This window comes from Staurois parvus, unplaced genomic scaffold (genome assembly GCF_062004578.1).
Source record: "Staurois parvus isolate SC_StPar_1 unplaced genomic scaffold, SC_StPar_1.0 ptg000017l, whole genome shotgun sequence".
Lineage (NCBI taxonomy): Eukaryota > Metazoa > Chordata > Amphibia > Anura > Ranidae > Staurois > Staurois parvus.
The window spans coordinates 11,375,751-11,392,928 of NW_028317813.1; the positions used below are offsets into that span (position 1 = coordinate 11,375,751).

General features: G+C 41.1%; 1 protein-coding gene across 3 annotated transcripts in view; it reads right to left on the bottom strand.

The window, feature by feature from the left end:
* The window catches only part of ITGA7 (integrin subunit alpha 7), a 202,105-nt gene that overhangs the window by 48,856 nt on the left and 136,071 nt on the right, over window positions 1–17,178 (bottom strand). For all 3 annotated transcript variants that reach the window (XM_089679696.1, XM_089679687.1, XM_089679702.1), the window contains exons 6-7: window positions 8,236–8,443; window positions 7,017–7,210 (exon numbers count right to left, since the gene is read on the bottom strand). In XM_089679696.1, coding sequence (XP_089535822.1) covers window positions 7,017–7,210; window positions 8,236–8,443 — 402 coding nt within the window. The remainder of the gene's footprint in view (window positions 1–7,016; window positions 7,211–8,235; window positions 8,444–17,178) is intronic.

Sequence of the window (17,178 nt, forward strand, 5' to 3'; positions counted from 1 at the left end):
GCAATCTGTGTTCCCCTGTGTCCTCCGGACACAGCGGGCACTGATTGTGGTGATGTGCGCTCCCAGGGAGCGTGCACAGAACTCTCGTCCAGACATTTATCGACATGGGCCGGCCGGGTGGAGGTTAAATGGGCTTAGTTGACAGGAAATCTGCTGTGTGTAGTTCAGCATATAGAATCCTCATTGCTCTAACTATATTCAAAATTTTTCCATTTTTATTACTGGGATATTAAAACAACCAGATCCAACTCTAGCTATTTTGAATATAAATATAGATACATATCCAATCCATTATTGACTCTTAGGGGTTTATTTACTAAAGCTGGAGAGTCCAAAATCAGACTCCCTTCTGCATAGAAACCAATCAGCTTCTAACCTCAGCTTGTTCAATGAAGCTTTGGCAATGAAACCTGGAAGCTGATTGGTTTCTATGCAGAAGGGAGTCTGATTTTGGACTCTCCAGCTTTAGTAAATAAACCCCTTAGTGACACATATTGTTCTAGCATAAAGACTTACCATTACTAGACACTGGAAAAAAGACTTAGCCCCTTCTCTAAAAGAAGTCATTGAGCTAGTCCAGACCCACTTCATCTGTGAAAAATCTTTAGCTTACCTAAACGATAGAATTACCAAATTTGACAAAGATTGGAAACCCTGGTCCGAATTGGTTCAGAATTGTAACCTAAGATATTGTGATGTTTAACCTTTTTTTGGATACTCTAAAATGATTATTAGTTAGGAACTAGTAGGATTGTTAGGAATTATTCAATATTTCCTTTTTTCTCTTTGTTAAACTTTAACGCAGCACCTATACTGTGATATTGTGTAGCTTTTCACTGTCCTATTTTTGTTTTTTTGTTGTTGTAACTATATTTGTAAAACCAAATAAAAATGTATTATGGAAAAAAATTCTCCATTTTTGAAAAACAGCTGATTTTATTTGTAGTAACTCTATTCAAATCTAGATTTTGTCATTATTAGTGAATCCACTGAAATCTAGATTTTAAGTGGATGTCCTATATGCCTCCAGTGATAAGCCCCTCCAACACCTCCATCACTGAATTTGAGTTCTCCTGCTCCTGAAGAATTTTAAAGCTTAACTTGGGCAAGCAACTACATACCTAGCATAACTAGATATATGCAAACTGTTTTATATTATGGAGTTGATATACTACAGGTGAAACTCGAATAATTAGAATACAGCACAAAAGTTCATTTTTTTCAGTAATGCAACTTAAAAGGTGAAACTAATATATGAGATAGACTCATTACATGCAAAGCAAGATAGTTCAAGCCGTGATTGGTCATAATTGTGATGATTATGGCTTACTGCTTATGAAAACCCCAAATCCACAATCTCAGAAAATGAGAATATTACATGCAATCAATAAAACAAGGATTGTACATAGAACAATATCGGACCTCTGAAAAGTATAAGCATGCAGATGTACTCAGTACTTGGTTTGGGCCCCTTTTGCAGCAATTACTGCCTCAATGCGGCGTGGCATGGAAGCTATCAGCCTGTGGCACTGCTGAGGTGTTATGGAAGACCAGGATGCTTCTATAGTGGCCTTCAGCTCTTCTGCATTGTTCGGTCTCATGTCTCTCATCTTTCTCTTGGCAATGCCCAATAGATTCTCTATGGGGTTCAGGTCAGGCGAGTTTGCTGGCCAATCAAGCACAGTAATCCCACGGTCATTGAACCATGTTTTGGTGCTTTTGGCAGTGTGGGCAGGTGCCAAATCCTGCTGTAAAATGAAGTCAGCATCCCCATGAAGCTCGTCTGCGGAAGGAAGCAAGAATGCTCCAAAATCTCCTGGTAGACGGCTGAGTTGACCCTGGACTTAATGAAGCACAGTGGACCAACACCAGTAGATGACATGGCTCTCCAAATCAACACGGACTGTGGAAACTTCACACTGGACTTCAAGCATCTTGCAGTGTGTGCTTCCATTTTTCCTCCATACTCTCGGTCCTTGGTTTCCAAATGAGATGCAAAAGTTGCTCTCATCAGAAAAGAGGACTTTGGACCACTGAGCAACTGACCAGGTCTGTTTTTCTTTAGCCCAGGTAAGACGCTTCTGACGTTGTTTGTTGTTCAGGAACGGCTTGACAAGAGGAATACGACATTTGAAGCCCATGTGCCGTCTGTGTGTGGTGGCTCTTGATGCACTGACTCCTGCCTCAGTCCACTCCTTGTGAAAGTCCCCAACACTTTTGAATGGCCTTTTCCTGACAATCCTCTCCAGGCTGTGGTCATCCCTGCTGCTTGTGCACCTTTTGCTTCCACACTTTTCCCTTCCACATAACTGTCTATTAATGTGCTTTGATACAGCACTTTGGGAACATCCAACTTCTTTTGCAATTACCTTTTGAGGCTTTCCCTCTTTATGGAGGGTGACAATGATGGTTTTCGGCATATCTGTCAGGTCAGCTGTCTTTCCCATGATTGTGATTCCTACTGAACCAGACTGAGAGACCATTTAAAGGTTCAGGAACCCTTTGCAGATGTTATGGCTTAATTAGCTGATTAGAGTGGGACACTTTGAGCCGAGAATATTGCACCTTTTCACAATATTCTAATTTTCTGAGATTGTGGATTTGGGGTTTTCATGAGTTGTAAGCCATATTCATCACAATTATGACAAATCACGTCTTGAACTATCTTGCTTTGCATGTAATGAGTCTATCTCATATATTAGTTTCACCTTTTAAGTTGCATTACTGAAATAAATGAACTTTTGCACGATATTCTAATTTTTCGAGTTTCACCTGTATGTTCTATGATCAACACAACCCTGCCTTATTTAGAACCAATGCCACCCGGTAAATAAACAATGAAGGAACAGTCACACACTGAAAATTCCTAACGTTGCTTTCTCTATCAGCATCAGCGTGTCAGCACATTCACTATGCAGCAGAGCCTGTCTCCAAGTGTTGCTCATTTCTCCACGGCTCCACTGCTGAAAATTACATAAGGCTGAAATCAAGAGAGTCACACAAACAGAGCTTTCTTTTAGTGGTATTTAATCACCACTGGTCATTTTATTTTTTGCACTATAAACAAAAAATAGCAAAAATTCTGAAAAAAAAGTTTTTCTTTGTTTCTATTATAACGTTTTGCAAACAGGATATTTTTCTCCTTCACTGATGTGCGTTGATGAGGCAGCACTGATAGGCATCACTTATGGGTGCTGATAGGCAGCAATGCTGGGCACTGATGAGGCGGCACTGATGGACACTGATAGGCTCCAGTGATGAGGCGGCACTGGTGGGCATTGATGAGGAGGCACTGCTGATGCTGCACTGATATGCAGCACTGATGGGTTCTTATAGGCAGCAATGATGGGCACTGATGAGGCGGCACTGATAGGCAGCACTGATAGACTGCAATGAAGGGCACTAACGGGTAGCACTGACTGGCAGCATTGATAGGCGGCACTGACAGGCACAGATTGGCAGCACTGATGGGCATTGATGGGCAGCATGGTTAGTCACTTTTGGGGCTTCATTGATAATCAGGACCCTAATAATCAGTGTCCTGATTATCAGTGCAGATGTCTGCTTTGACAGTTGCCAATTAACGGTAGTACTTTCCTCACACTGACAGCATGAGGAAAGTACTGCCGATAACCGTCAAGTGTATTTACATAGTGGACAGCTGATCACGTGGCAAAAAGCCACTGTGATTGGCCTTCTATCATGTCATGTGGATCACAGGCAGCGCCGGGTGTGCGCCACTAACGGCGTGTCCTGAGACAACATCATATGATGCCCTCCCAGAACTGGACTACCGCACTGTAGCCATCATTTGGCTATAGCACGGTAGTAAAGTGCTTAAACTGAGCATTTTTCTTTTTAAATCAGCATCAGGGACAATACTTACATTCAAAGCAAAGTGTCCCTTGTGCTGTTGGCTGGTTTGTTGGTTGAAATCCAAAGTCCTCCTCTATCCCTCATACCCCTACAGCCACACTCTTTCAGTGCTTCAGGGGTTAAAAGCAGTGCTGGACCTGTGACAGGCACTCATCATGAGTGCCGACTATGCCCACCCTGTTTGCCCCATCTCCTCCATTCACAGAAACTGTACTATAGCTTCCATGAATGAAAAGGGTGGGCATAGTCGGCACTCATGATGAGTGCCTGTCACAGGTCCAGCCACTCATATTAACCCCTACAGCAGCGGTTCTCAACCTGGGGGTCGCGACCCCTTTGGGGGTCGAACGACGCTTCCACAGGGGTCGCCTAAGACCATCGGAAAACACATATTTCCGATGGTCTTAGGAACCGAGACACCGCTCCTCGCCGCCGCCACCGCCGCCACCGCCGTCTCCAGGTGTGGGCGGGATGACATGCCGCCCCTGTCATCTGGACACACCTCGAGATCAATCCTCACCTGTGATTGGCCGCCGGCACTGTAGCTCAGGAGAGGCACACAGGCGGCCAATCACCGGCAAGGAGGTGGAGCTTGGAGAGGAGGAGCTGAGCGGCACCGCGAAGATCGAGCGAGTGAAGAGGAGGAGAGCGGCCGGAGAAGGAAGACATCTGACAGGTAAGTGTCGGTACCATGGGAGAGGGAGGGAGCGAGCGAGCCCAGGCTGGAGCAGGGGTCTGCAAGGTAAGTATCATTGGTGTCAGTGGGAATAGTGCCCCATCATTGGTGTCACTAATACCAATGATGGGGCACTATTCCTCCCACTGACACCAACGATGGGACACTATTCCTCCCACTGACACCAATGATGGGGCACTATTCCTCCCACTGACACCAACGATGGGGCACTATTCCTCCCCCAAATGACACCAATGATGGGGCACTATTCCTCCCCCACTGACACCAAGGATGGGGCACGATTCCTCCCCCCACTGACACCAACGATGAGGCACAATTCCTCCCCCCACTGACACCAAGGATGGGGCACTATTCCTCCCCCCACTGACACCAAGGATGGGGCACTATTCCTCCCCACACTGACACCAAGGATGGGGCACTATTCCTCCCCCCACTGACACCAAGGATGGGGCACTATTCCTCCCCCCACTGACACCAAGGATGGGGCACTATTCCTCCCCCCACTGACACCTATGATGGGGCACTATTCCCCCCACTGACACCTATGATGGGGCACTATTCCCCCCACTGACACCAATGATGGGGCACTATTCCCCCCACTGACACCTATGATGGGGCACTATTCCTCCCCCCACTGACACCAATGATGGGGCACTATTCCTCCTCCCACTGACACCAATGATGGGGCACTATTCCTCCCACTGACAGCAATGATGAGGCACTATTCCTCCCACTGACACCAATGATGGGGCACTATTCCTCCCACTGACAGCAATGATGGGGCACTATTCCTCCCACTGACACCAATGATGGGGCACTATTCCTCCCACTGATACCAATGATGAGGCACTATTCCTCCCACTGACACCGATGATGGGGCACTATTCCTCCCACTGACACCGATGATGGGGCACTATTCCTCCCACTGACACCGATGATGGGGCACTATTCCTCCCACTGATACCGATGAAGGGGCACTATTTCTCCCACTGATACCGATGATGGGGCACTATTCCTCCCACTGACACCGATGATGGGGCACTATTCCTCCCACTGATACCGATGACGGGGCACTATTCCTCACACTGATACCGATGACGAGGCACTATTCCTCCCACTGACACCGATGACGAGGCACTATTACTCCCACTGACACCAATGACGGGGCACTATTCCTCCCACTGATACCAATGACGGGGCACTATTCCTCCCACTGATACCAATGACGGGGCACTATTCCTCCTCCCACTGATACCAATGACGGGGCACTATTCCTCCCACTGACACCAATGATGGGGCACTATTCCTCCCACTGATACCAATGATGGGGCACTATTCCTCCCACTGATACCAATGATGAGGCACTATTCCTCCCACTGACACCTATGATGGGGCACTATTCCCCCCACTGACACCAATGATGGGGCACTATTCCTCCCCCCACTGACACCAATGATGGGGCACTATTCCTCCTCCCACTGACACCTATGATGGGGCACTATTCCTCCTCCCACTGACACCTATGATGGGGCACTATTCCTCCCACTGATACCGATGATGGGACACTATTCCTCCCACTGATACCGATGATGAGGCACTATTCCTCCCACTGACACCGATGATGGGGCACTATTCCTCCCACTGACACCGATGATGGGGCACTATTCCTCCCACTGACACCGATGATGGAGCACTATTCCTCCCACTGACACCAATGACGGGGCACTATTCCTCCCACTGACACCAATGACGGGGCACGATTCCTCCCACTGACACCAATGAAGGGGGCACGATTCCTCCCACTGACACCAATGACGGGGCACTATTCCTCCCACTGATACCAATGATGAGGCACTATTCCTCCCAATGACACCAATGACGTGGCACTATTCCTCCTACTGCAAAATTACAGTTATGAAGTAGCAACGAAAATAATTTTATGGTTGGGGGTCACCACAACATGAGGAACTGTATTAAGGGGTCGCGGCGCTAGAAAGGTTGAGAACCACTGCCCTACAGCACTTGCAAATTGAAGAATATGGCTACCAAGGTATGTGGGGTGTGGGGGGCAGCAGAGGACTTCAGATTCAGATATAAATGAACAAACCAGCCAGCAGCAGAAGGGACACTTCACTTTGAATGTAAGTACCATCTCTTGAACGTATGCCTTAACATGGGCCCATTCTCCATAACATGAATAATCCATATTGTTAGATAACTGAAACCTCTAACGTGGTGAGTTAAAACTCTTTCTAATGGCTACAGCTGGCAGATGGACATAGGAAATAGAGCACAGATATTCTAGACAGCGGCCATGCTCTCTAAACACAAGACTAATATTATAGAATTAATGTAAATTATTGTAAAATTGCATTTTCAAAGATACCTGCTATACATATATAAATATCGTATATGGAGTCTCATCACAAGCCATTATGTTTACCTTTGAATCCATCCTGGTTGATATCTCCCAAGCTGCCCACTGTTAACCCAAACATGGAACCATCTGTTCCGTTCAGTCGTATTGGAGGAGCACTGTTTAATTTTCCTTCTTTATTTATGTAGACATAGACAGCACCACCAATTTCCTCCTTCCGGGAGAAGAAATTGGGAGCACCTACCACTAGGTCAGTCCAGCTAAATAAAAGAGATGATTGCAAAAAAGGATGAATATTTCAGAAAATATAAAAAGAAAAAATGGATGAGATAAAAGACACAACACAACGTTAAAAATAGTAAACATAACTACACACATGTGGCTTTAATTAAATAGCTATAGAAAGCATTCAGTAAGAAAATCTATAAATTCTTTAAGAGTATGCCAGTACTGAAGCAATTTATTGTGGGAAATGTTTTCCTACACTTGGATGACAATTGTCAAGAGTCAATTTTAGCCTTTTTTAACCTATGATAGCTAATAACAAAGTCAAAGTTTGGCAATATCATATTTGTCATACATTTCCACCTATGTTTCTAGAAAAAGTGTCTGTGTTTATATAAAGAAACTTGAATATTAGGTCTGCTGACTTTTTTTTTGCTTATAATTTCCGTGGATTAAAGCGGTATTAAACCCAAAACAAAAATGTAATATATTGCAGTTTACCAATTCTTAGATGTGGTGGCTGCATTTGTTTTATTTTTTAAAGCTTTTTTCCATTATGTTTACACGTTGATCTGGCCAGTAAGTCTGTTATTTTTCAGCTTCCTTTAACAGATCAAGCTGTCCAACAAAATTGTCAGTTAGAGGTTTGAGACAAGCCATTTAACACAGATAGGGGTGCTTACAATGGTCAGCTTTTAATCAGTTATGTAAAACCTTTATCCCAAAAAGGAAAAAACAAATTGCTTAAAATATTAGCTGGAGTTTGTCTTTAATTCCTGTCATGCCATCTAAATCTGCTATTGCATCTAACACTACCCTCCCCCCAGGTTGATGATGCTGCTATCCAAGAGTGTCTCCACTGCTCCTCCATCCAGAGTGGAAACACCCTAAAACAGGAAGTGTGTTACTACTGGGTGGCTCACTATGTAAAAATAAATGGAAAAAGCCTAAAAAATAAAATCAATGCAGCCATCACAGGCACTTAGGGAGCATCTAAGCTTTTCTATACCTAATCACAGTGTAATAGAATGTGGTGAACAGTTGGTTTAGTTTTACTTACCCATCACCATTGAGGTCTTCAACTGCTACAGAGTAACCAAATGATGAGGCCAGAGTCTCTCCCCAAAGCGTTAGCTCTGGGACAAGTTGGCTTCCACCCTCTCGGCGCAGGATAACAACAGCCCCCGTGTGATTTGCCCGGGGGGCACCGCTTACAAAGCTCAGCTTGTTCTTCCCCGTCACCCCCCACCCTGAGTCCAATGAGAAACCTGGAGAAATCAGGGCAAGAGTCAGCAACATTTGATAATCAACACTTATAAAGTAGGGGGACATGTCACACAGGAGATGTTAGAGGTAGGAGAAAGCACTGAAGGCTACAGATTACTGGGAGACCCATTTAAAGTAAGAAGCCATGGTACAGATGGAGAGCATTAAAGGCTTTAGTTAAAAGCATTGTGGTTTTATCAATGGCACATCTATTGGTTCTTTGATTAAGAAATCTTACTTCTGTATATGTGAATATGCTGTAATTGTCCACGTACACTAAAGTTTTTCAGCCCATTCTAATATATTTTTATAAAACTCATGTCAGTAGAACCCCAAAATGTTTTTTTCAGTTATACACAGTCTGGTGGGTTGAGTTATCCAGTGGCTTGTTATACCTCTTCGGGCTCCACTGCAAGATCTTTTCACCATCCAATGGAGACCATGTAATCACTGCCATTACTGTGCAGACCTGAGGACTCCACAGTGGAGATCCCACCACTGGAGTCCCTCACAGATACAAAAAACCTGGTGGCTGATTTACAACATTTACAAAACCACTGCATTTTCAGTTCTAGGTAATGACCGTTCAACATAATAAGGTGTGCACCATCAGTTTCTGAGCCCCTAATGAAGTCTGAGTGATGTAATGCAAAGGCGAAGACTGACAATGCACAAGCCAGAAGTGATGCATGTATCCAGACCTGAAAGGTTTGTCTGTATTCCAGTGAATTGGTAAGGATAGCGGTGGGGAACTGAAAGGCATTCATATTAAGCGGTTTATGTATGCATCCCATGAGTGCACCCTACTTGTAAGTGTGTTTTGATACTTCAATAAATGTTATAGTTTTAAACTGTGTGCTGCTTTGTTCCACCTTTCTGAATGATGGTGGGGTGCATCCTGGGCAGTCTGTACTAAAGAAAGAAAAAAAAAATCACCCTTGAAGGGAAAAATCCTGCTTGACCTATCTAATGGTTGGTTTGGGTCATTTTAAGAATGTGAGTATTAGTCCAGTGGAATGGGACAAGACTAGAGGGGTTCTCACAATAAGATGAATTCTACGCATTAACAACCTGAATGAGAAGATTTAGTGCATTTAGTGAAAAACATGGGCATCTGCAGTGTTTTTGTTTTTTTTTCAGTAACACCAATGGATTTAGAATTTATTTAACATCTTGGTGGTATTTTTTTTATTCATTATGTTGAGAGATTGCACTTTAGTTGTATATATTATTAGTTTTGAGGGATTGACATTGTTTATGTTTATACTGTTTATGCATTCTTATATGTGTATAGTATTTCTTACTTTAACACTGCACTATACATTATAAGGACTCATTATATTGGTTGACCTAACAACACTGAAATAGTAGACTAATGAAAGTTAAGCAGGCCATAGATAGAATTGTCTTTCCTTCCACTGACTGTGTTGATGGGAGAATCCTCTCCACTGTGCTATTATATTCTACTGGCAGGGAGCCTTCCGCGGTGATTGTCTCAAAAAAAAAAAATATTGTCCAAAATCAGTGCATAGCGGAATAAAAGCTCACAAGTCTTTTTAACAGGGTAACCATCAGCTCCACGTTCTGCAGGATGGTGGTCTCCCTGTTCTATCATCTAGTCCACTGCAGTCAATGCCCAATGCTGTTAGACTGACAGCTGCTCTAACCATTTAGCAAGGTTAGAAGGGGAAATCTTGTAAATGTAACTGCCCCTTATTGGATAGCTTTATCTGTTACAGTTAGTGGAAAAAATACAAATCTACTTTCAGCAGGTAACAAAACTATGTTACTGGAGGCAGTGATAGTCTGCATCATTTTTGTTTTACTTAGCCTATAGTTACATTTTACATTTTGATGAGCTGCTGTTAGTTAAGGCAGGCTACTACCATTTGCAATGACAGCCTATTGCCTCCTTTCAATCTAAGCTTTCTCTAGAAATTATAAATGCAATCTCAGTGTTTATAACTCCTTTCACCTTAAGGCATCATACATGAATAAAAAATGCTGCTTTTACAGGCCTATGGCATATTTTTTATGCTTATAAAGGAAATTCTGTGTTAACCTATATGGCCATGCACATCAGGCGTTTGGATCAGTATCAGCAATGTTTACAAGTGTACAAATGTAAACATGCATGTGTGAGCACAAATTTATTCCAATAGTCAAATGGCCAAAAGATCATTTAAAAGCAACTGAACGTATTTGTATGTCTATATACAGTCTGGAATGCTAAAGTGGAACTCCAGTCAAATTAATTTTTTTAACTTTAAATAGAATGGGAAAGTTTGGCACCTATATCAGGTTGTTGGTAGCAACATGCCCAGGATGTAAGAGGAAATATTCCCAGCAGAGACACAGGCTGGAATAAAAAAAATAAAGAGAAAACCACTTCCTGTTCTATCCAAATTAAAAAATAAAAAATAAAATAAAAAATAGACTAGTGTTTTATTTTAGCATGAATTCTGGCTATTGCAAGCGTTACCTATGTATTCGGCTTCAAGCTCCACTCTATGAAATCTCTATATCAAGGTTTCTCAACCAAGGTTCCATGGAACACTAGGGCTCCTCCAGAGGTTGCTAGGGGTTCCTTGAGCAATCAGCAATTTTTGCCTCTCAGATACGTTCCCGCTCACACCATTGGTCTTTTTAGCTATCTATAAGGGGGTAATTCTTCCCAATGTCTACAAGTGTATGGAGCATTCTTCCAAGTGACCATCCCACTAATGTATCATGAATTATAGACATATTCATTTTTAGCAGGGGTTCCCTGAGACTAGAAAGTTATTTCAAGGGTTCTTCTGTGTTGAAACATTTGAGAAAGGCTGCTCTATACTCTATACTCTGAAATGCAACAATACTGACTGCAGTAGGTGGACAGAATTAGAAAGTATAGGTTTTTGGGCTAGTAAATATAGGCTGAGTAAATCTCTGAAGGGCTGAGAAACTCTTGTGTACAGTGATTACAGTTCAGCAGGAATTATTAAAAATTCTGCTTTCAGTATAAATGTGTAGCACTTTGTGTCCTAATGAAATAAATCCAGAGAAGTCCTGAATTAAAGGACCAGAAATCTTAAATTCTAGCTTTTGGCTGCCATATATACCATGTTATTTTCAAACAGTAACAATTATCGTAAACATTCCAATGGGCACACGGAAAAATTTATATTTTATATTTGTTTAGATGATCTATCCACATAAATGCAGATGAGGGTTTTCACCTGAAAACTTGAATACAACAAACGTACTCCCAAAGCCAAAAATTGGAGTGAGATTTTCTGCATGTATGCTGCTGGTCTCTATCTTCTGGCCCATATAGTAGTTCAGCAGTGGTGACACTAATGAGCTTCATTTCAATTGCAATTACTGTTCCAGAACTGGTATGCAGCCTAGAAATCCGAGTATCAATCTGATGCTTCATACTTGTTGTTAGGCACGTGTGTAGGAAAATATCTCCTTTCAGAAATAAAGTCAAATATTTTAAAGTCCATAAACATGGGTGCTGGCATTGCTGTGTATAAAGGTGAAAACTCCAGGAAGGGATGGAGGGTCATCTTCATATTTGCTTCACTAATTACCAAGTTACTGAACCTGATCTGCAGATGTGTTTCTGGGTCAATGACTTACTAAGTAAAGTAATAAGGGAAACAGACCTGGAGTATACACTTTTAAAAATAAGTCAGTAGTAGCAGCTACCCAACTTCAAGCATCACAGGTTTCCTATATGGACATATTTCACCTTTTTTATTTTTTCTATTAAAAGACTGAAGTTTAGATTTAATGGCCCTTTAATTTTGTAATGGGTCAAAAAAGGACCCTTTGACTTGTGTGAGGCGTGAATCAGCTCCCCGTCACTATATGACAAAATGACTAGGATGCAGGTGAAGCAGCAATCACAATGATGGAGACAGATAAGTGAATTAAATGTTAGACTGGCCCCTGATATTGGTCCACAAACCACAGGCTCCACTTGTCCTGGTTCTATTTACCCATGACATGATGGGTTATGTGTAATCAGTACAGGCTGAGCCAGTCAAAATAGTTAAAATGAGATGATAGAGATGAGAATATTAATTACTTCATCCACCTTTCTTAGCGTTTTGATATCTTTTGTATTATAATGGTATAATATTTATCACCACTATACCCACAGAGGTATCGACATATCCTATTAAAAGTTAACAAAGTCCAGTTATACATTTTTTAACTCAAGTTCTTCTCTGTCTATCAATGAGTGCAAGCATCCTAACCCCAAAAGAACTGAGTTTTGTAAGTAACATAGTCCAATCCATTAAACAACTCTGATGGAGAGATAACAGTCAGAATGAACAGTCTGCATGTAACCTAATCCTATAGAAGATCACTGCTGCCCTCTGTATGGCTCATTTATCTACATAGAGGGGTTGATTTACTAAATGCAAATAGACTGTACCCTTTGCAAGGACAGTTGTACTTTGCAAAGAAATATTTCCCAGAGCTCAGTGAATGAGGTGAAGCTCGAATGGCTTCTGTTATCGAATCATGTGTAAGCAAACATTTTTTTAAATTTCCTTGCCCATGATTAGGTATTGTTTGCAAAATGAAATTTCCCCGTATTCACTAAGCTCTGGGGAAAACCCTCTTGCAAAATGCAACTTCCCTTGCAAAGTGCCCTTAATGAACCAGCCCCACACTGTCTTCCTGCAGCCTCCTTCCTCTGCCTTTTGATTGTCTACCCCATGCTTGACAGCTAAAGACAGCATGTAAACAGTGTTGTAAACTTTTACTAAATTAAACATACTTTTTATAATCTCTCTCTTTTCTTGGAATATGCCAGTCACTGGTTAGCCATACCTCTAATACAATGACCTGAAGCTCCCAACACCAGTAAAATATAGTATATGAACATCAAATTATGAAGGGCTCTTAAACCATTTGAAAACAGTGATCAAGCACTGAGATCACATAATTGTGAACAAAACCTGAGAAGAAGTGTGCAAGCAACTTTCTCAGACTTTAAAGATTAGTTTGTGTTTCTTTGTATTAAATACAGTTGAGGTTATAAGAACTTATTCCCATGCATCCTGTTATTTATGGTGAATAAGTGATCCAACAGAAGGATTTCCTGTTGCTGGTGTTCATTGTTTAGCTATGACCTAGTAAACTCCTTTGACTTAGCATGATTTTGACAAGTAGAGGTAGCCACAGATAAGGGATATCCATCAGTCATTCTAAATGTAAAATAACGCAATGATCATAGGGCCGAAAAAAAAAAAACAGACCTTGCATAAACCATGCAGAGGGAACTAGGCAACAACAGTCAAACCTCATGTAAATAACTTTTGGTTTATTATAGCCCAAACGTTATTTGCACTGCTGAGTTTTTTCTTCTGTCCACATACATACAGTGCTCAGTATAAATGGGTGCACCCCAACAGATTTGTCAGAAAACCTTTACTTTCCATTCAGAATCAACATTTTCTATGTGATACTATACTACAAAATACTCCCACAAATACAGGCCATTGATTGCAAACAAGATTTGGTAATTTGCACACAAAAAAAAAAGTATTTCTCCTAATAAATCCATTCAAGACCATGTTGAAAAATGAATACACCCCAGTGAAAGTCTTAGGAGCAAATCTAAATTTTAGACAACAAAATCCTTATTAACAAGAATTCAACGGCAGGTGAGTATAATTATTCATTAAACAGGTGTCCAACAGACAGTTGATTATAAAAGGCTGTTACTAAACAAAGAAAACCCCTTCCCATTTCATGCTGTCAGCAATGGCACCACATGGAAGAGAAAGAAAATAATTTCTTTACACAAGAAAGATGAAGGCTACAAGATCATCAAAGCTTTACTTATCAGTTAGAATACTGTAGCAAATGTGATACAAAAATTTAACAAAGATGGAAATGCACCCATCTCATAGAGATGTCCAGGCTGTCCTAGGAAGTTAACACCTCGAAAATCACCATGCAAGTTCACTGCAGTTAGCTTAAGAAGCAGAATGCCAAACTGGGATGATTGTTTCTGTGACACAATACAGCGTACACTGCAGAGGAATGGCATGCATGGATGTTGTCCACAAAGGAAGCCTCTCCTAAAGCCCATGCACAAAAAAGCCCACCTAGAATTTGTCAGGGCCCATGCTGAAAAAGAAGAAGACTACTGGGACTCTGCACTCTAGAGTGATGAGACCAAGATAAATGTTTTTGGAACTGATGGCTTCAAAACTGTATGGCATTGCAAAGGTGAGGAGTACAAAGAAAAAATGTATGGTGCCTACAGTGAAGCATGATGGTGGCCTTCTGTGGGGCTGCATGAGTGCTGCTGGTGCCAGGGAGCTGTATTTAATTGATGGTATCATGAGTTCACAGATGTACTGCTCTATATTGAAAGAAACGATGCTACCATCACTCCGTGTCCTTGGTTGTAATGCACTTTTCCAACATGACAATGATCCAAAACACACATTTAAGTCCACTGTTGTATTTCTGAAGAAGAACAGGGTGAAAGTGATTCAGTGGCCAAGTACTGTATGTCTCCTTATCTGAACCCAATTATCGAACACCTATGGGGAATTCTGAAGAGACAAGTTGAGCATCACTCTCCATCCACCATCCAGGCTCTAAAAGAGGACATTCTTTGAAGAATGGAAAAAGATAGATGTTGCAATATGTCGCCAACTTGTTCATTCCATGCCTAGAAGACTGGGTGCGGTTTTTACAAATCAAGGAGGTCATACAAAATTCTAGATGGAGTAGTTTTTGTTGTGGGTGTATTCATTTTTGCATCAACTAATTTGAGTTAAACTGAAGATTTTGTAATCTAAGTTATATTATTAACCTTACTTTCAAGTAATGAGCGAAAAAAAAAAATTTCTATAAAACTCAGTTTTGTCAAAATTTGTGTTCATTGAGATATTGAATAAAATCTTACTTTTCAAAAGGGTGGACTCATTTATACTGAGCGCTGTATATCTGGAAGTACATGGTGAATGATGAACTGGAGTGTTGCATATTTGAGATTATCCTCATTTGTATTATCTGGAGAGCAATTAACAGAACCTGTGGGAATCTCCTAAATCCTCCTGGGTGTACTCCTACCTCGTGTTAATTTTGACGTGTCAAACAATTAGGTAAAAGAATGGGGCCTAGTCAAGACAGCGATCCCCTGTGTTCACCATGACTGCTCACCATGGGACTCGGAAGATAGCAATGATCACTGTAGCAGCAGACTACCCATGCATATGACATATGCATGCTTACATTGGTCTAAGTATGACCAATGTAACTATGCTATACAATGCACACCTAGAATTCAGCTTAAAACCCCTGCCCGTTTATTTTTGCAGTTTATGTACCATTGGGAAAGTTTGACTTCACTTGAAATTTTCTAAATGGAGGTACATTTGTTCACTTAGACAGCTGTCCCTGGAACAGATGTCCTCATTGAAACATTTCTTCTTAGATTCCTTTTGGGTATAACACTAACATTTAGCATTTTTCCAAACTTCCTGTCTCAGTGACAACAGCCAATCTTCTCAATGGGAACACAGACAGCAATACAAACTTTTCTCAAACTAAACAAGAGTTTGCCTAGAAATACACTTTAAAACAAGACCCCATGCATGCTATAGGAATTGTGGATTAATGAGTCCTCAATGTTCACAACAGACAAATCTAAGTTTTTTTCTGTTATTATCTATTGAGCCAGAATATTGGTAGCCTGTCAGCCCTCTAATGCAAACAAACAGCAGGTTTCTAAGCAATCATAACCCCATTAAAACTCAACTTTATAGTCTTTGTTGTATTTTGTAAGGATTTTTGAGAATTGGTTACAGTTCAAACAACTAAAGAGGCTAAGGATACCTTTTTTTTAAACTCTTGAAATAAAAGTTTCTTTTTTATGACAATCTGGAAATTTGGCAACAAAAATATATAATTTGGAGTTATTTCGGTGTAATTGTGGTCTGGAAGGTATGGTAAAGTAGCAATATGAATTGATCCAATAATTGTTTGGTAAAGTGTATAAATCATGCACTAAATAAGCTGTGGCCCATTTTATTAAATATACCCTTGTACCAGCCTATATTACAACATGCTAGATTTCATAAAAAGTCATTGACTAATCAGAACAGCTACTCTGAGATAATACTATATAGGTTTGCTTTCTACCTCCTACCCCCAAAAAACAGATGTTTATATTTTTATATGATTAATTCTATCACACGATGTAAATCCAAGAGATATATTATAAAGGTGGATGATGCTTATTAAATCATATGTAGGATGTTATTTCACATAACCACAGCCAGCCATCATGACCAATGAAGCAGCAAAACAGTGCAATGCATACAGCATTAACAACTCAGTGCATAGGAAAGCAAGATGTAGCAGAAGCAATGTTCAAAGTTATATTTATATTGTAGCTTGCAGCCCTAATGCCAGCCTGTGATATTCAAGAAATATGAAATAAATATTTTCTTATGTTATCAGAGTATACAGTATGTGTCACCTGGACTTCTCAACTACACTTGATGAGGAGCTCCAGGGTTGATGACTGATATGGAGAAAATTAACTTATTATTTTCTCAGAAGTCCTGTTCTGGAACCTGCAGTTGTAGAACTTTGGGAGGGATAAAGCCTCCATTCCTAAGTTCACATCTAACCTGGCAGCCAGACCCCATTATTAGTCTCAGATGTCTACAGGCCTTTATACTGTATATGTGAGCTATCTCAGCCTGCTGTT